A 1,823-nucleotide genomic window follows, 5' to 3' on the forward strand; every position below is an offset into this window, starting at 1 on the left:
GACTCGATTTTATTTTTGAACTTTCGAAAATCGTTTTAGTACTCAAACTCTACCCACTTTAATTAATTACCTATAAACAAGCAAATTCCCGTGCACCGCGTTCCAAAGTATCGATGAGACTGATGTGTGCGATCTCGGCCACTAGTTCATAATCGCACGGCCACTCAAGTGCAGCTAGAACCGCAGTACGTGGCGTCGTTGCGTGGCGGGCATGCATGCGGCGAACATCCACGCCCGCGTACTTGCACAGCTTTCAAGGGCTGGCTGTCCTGTGAGGCTGTGCCTGCAGTCAGCGTGCGAGCGTGTGCATGTGAAGCGTCCACTTCATAGAAGCTTCGTCGGTGATCCATCCAGCTGCCTGCTCAGCTCAGCTCAGCTCTGCTGCCGCTGCCGTGTGCATGGCTTTTCAAACAGTGACAAGCACCGCGACAACCCAACAGCTCCACATAGCTACCCGTCGTCTCGTCTTCCTCTCGACGTCGTCTCCCTCCCTTCTCGTCTCCTCCATACAGTATATACACGCCGCACGCAACGCTTCACTGAGCTCGATCCATCAGTTCCATCGAGCCCGCCGATCACGGCTAGCTAATTAAGCCGTCGTCAAGACGTACAGAGAGGTCGTGACGGCGACGATATCGATGGCACCGACGATGACCGTCGTGCCGCCGCCGGCGAGATCGGCGAGGCCGCTAGCGGTGGCCGGGCACGTGCGGTCGGCGAGCGTGCCGTGCCACACGCACCCGCTGCTGGCGGACGTGGACGACCAGCTCCTGGCACTGCGGTCGTGGACGTCCAACCCGGGGCCCAAGTACCCACTATCGCTGGCGCACGTCCGCGCGCTCCTCTGCGTGCTGGACGAGCTGCTGCGCCTCCCGCTGGCGCTGGCCGCGCTGTCCCGCTCCGCCGGCACCACCGACTCCGACGGCCTGCTGGACGGCTTCCTCGTCCTGGCCGACGCCTTCGGCACGTTCCTGGCAGCGTTGGTGGCGCTCCGGCAGCACGCGGCCGAGCTCCGCGCCGCCGTGCGCAGGCGCGACGGCGCCAAGCTGGCCTCCGCCGCTCGCGCGCAGCGGCAGGCTGGGAGGGAGCTCGAGCAGCTCGCCGCCGCCGTCGCGCGCGAGGCTGCCAGGTGCGCGCGCCCTGCTGCTGCCGGCTGCGGCGGCATGGGCGGCGCGCACGCAGAGGCCGCCGATGTCGCGAGGGCGGTCGCCGAGACCGTCAACGATACCGCGGCGGCGGCCGCGGCCGTGTTCCTCGAGGTCGGCGCCGTCGCTGACGCCGCGGCGGCGTTGGCGTCGCCGGCCTCGGCTTCGCCCAAGAAGAGCCGGCTGCTGCCGCTGTCCAGGAGCAGGCAGAGGTCGGTGATGGGTGACGGTGAGGAGCGGCGGGAGGGTGCGGCGCTGGAGAAGCTGCAGGAGCTGGAGCAGTGCGTGAGGGAGCTGGAGAGCGAGAGCGAGAAGGTGTTCAGGAGCCTCGTGCAGACCAGGGTTTCCATGCTCAACATTCGCACGCCAACATTTTAGTGACAGCTTGGTGTGAAATGAATTAAGGTTGATGCATCATGCTGCACACGACCTGAACAAAACCAAATAAAGTTGTACACTTATTTTTAAGAGGTTAGTATTTTTTAGGCTGCGATCATCAGTGTTCATGCACGAGCCAATGCAATACGTGCTTGTACTGTATGTGATTACAGCGTTGAGAGAATAATAAGATTGGGTTTCTTTTAAACCAACTTGAAGTGCTCTCCAGATGAATATAGAGACATGGCAATAAATGTTGGATAGTTTCTTTGCTATCAAAACAACAATTTTCACAACCTT

The 1,823-nt window shown here is 60.6% G+C and overlaps 1 protein-coding gene across 1 annotated transcript; it reads left to right on the top strand.

Moving 5' to 3' along the window:
• The first annotated feature begins 584 nt into the window (after positions 1 to 584).
• Positions 585 to 1,523, top strand: LOC136526948 (uncharacterized). Its single transcript, XM_066519521.1, has one exon. The coding sequence runs from the start codon at positions 639 to 641 to the stop codon at positions 1,521 to 1,523; it is 885 nt and encodes a 294-aa protein (XP_066375618.1). The 5' UTR covers positions 585 to 638.
• Positions 1,524 to 1,823: the final 300 nt, after the last annotated feature.

The sequence above is a fragment of the Miscanthus floridulus genome, chromosome 19, assembly GCF_019320115.1.
Source record: "Miscanthus floridulus cultivar M001 chromosome 19, ASM1932011v1, whole genome shotgun sequence".
Lineage (NCBI taxonomy): Eukaryota > Viridiplantae > Streptophyta > Magnoliopsida > Poales > Poaceae > Miscanthus > Miscanthus floridulus.

Bases quoted from the DNA above. Each gene is read 5' to 3' on its own strand.
- LOC136526948 (XM_066519521.1), top strand. From the start codon at position 639: ATGGCACCGACGATGACCGTCGTGCCGCCGCCGGCGAGATCGGCGAGG.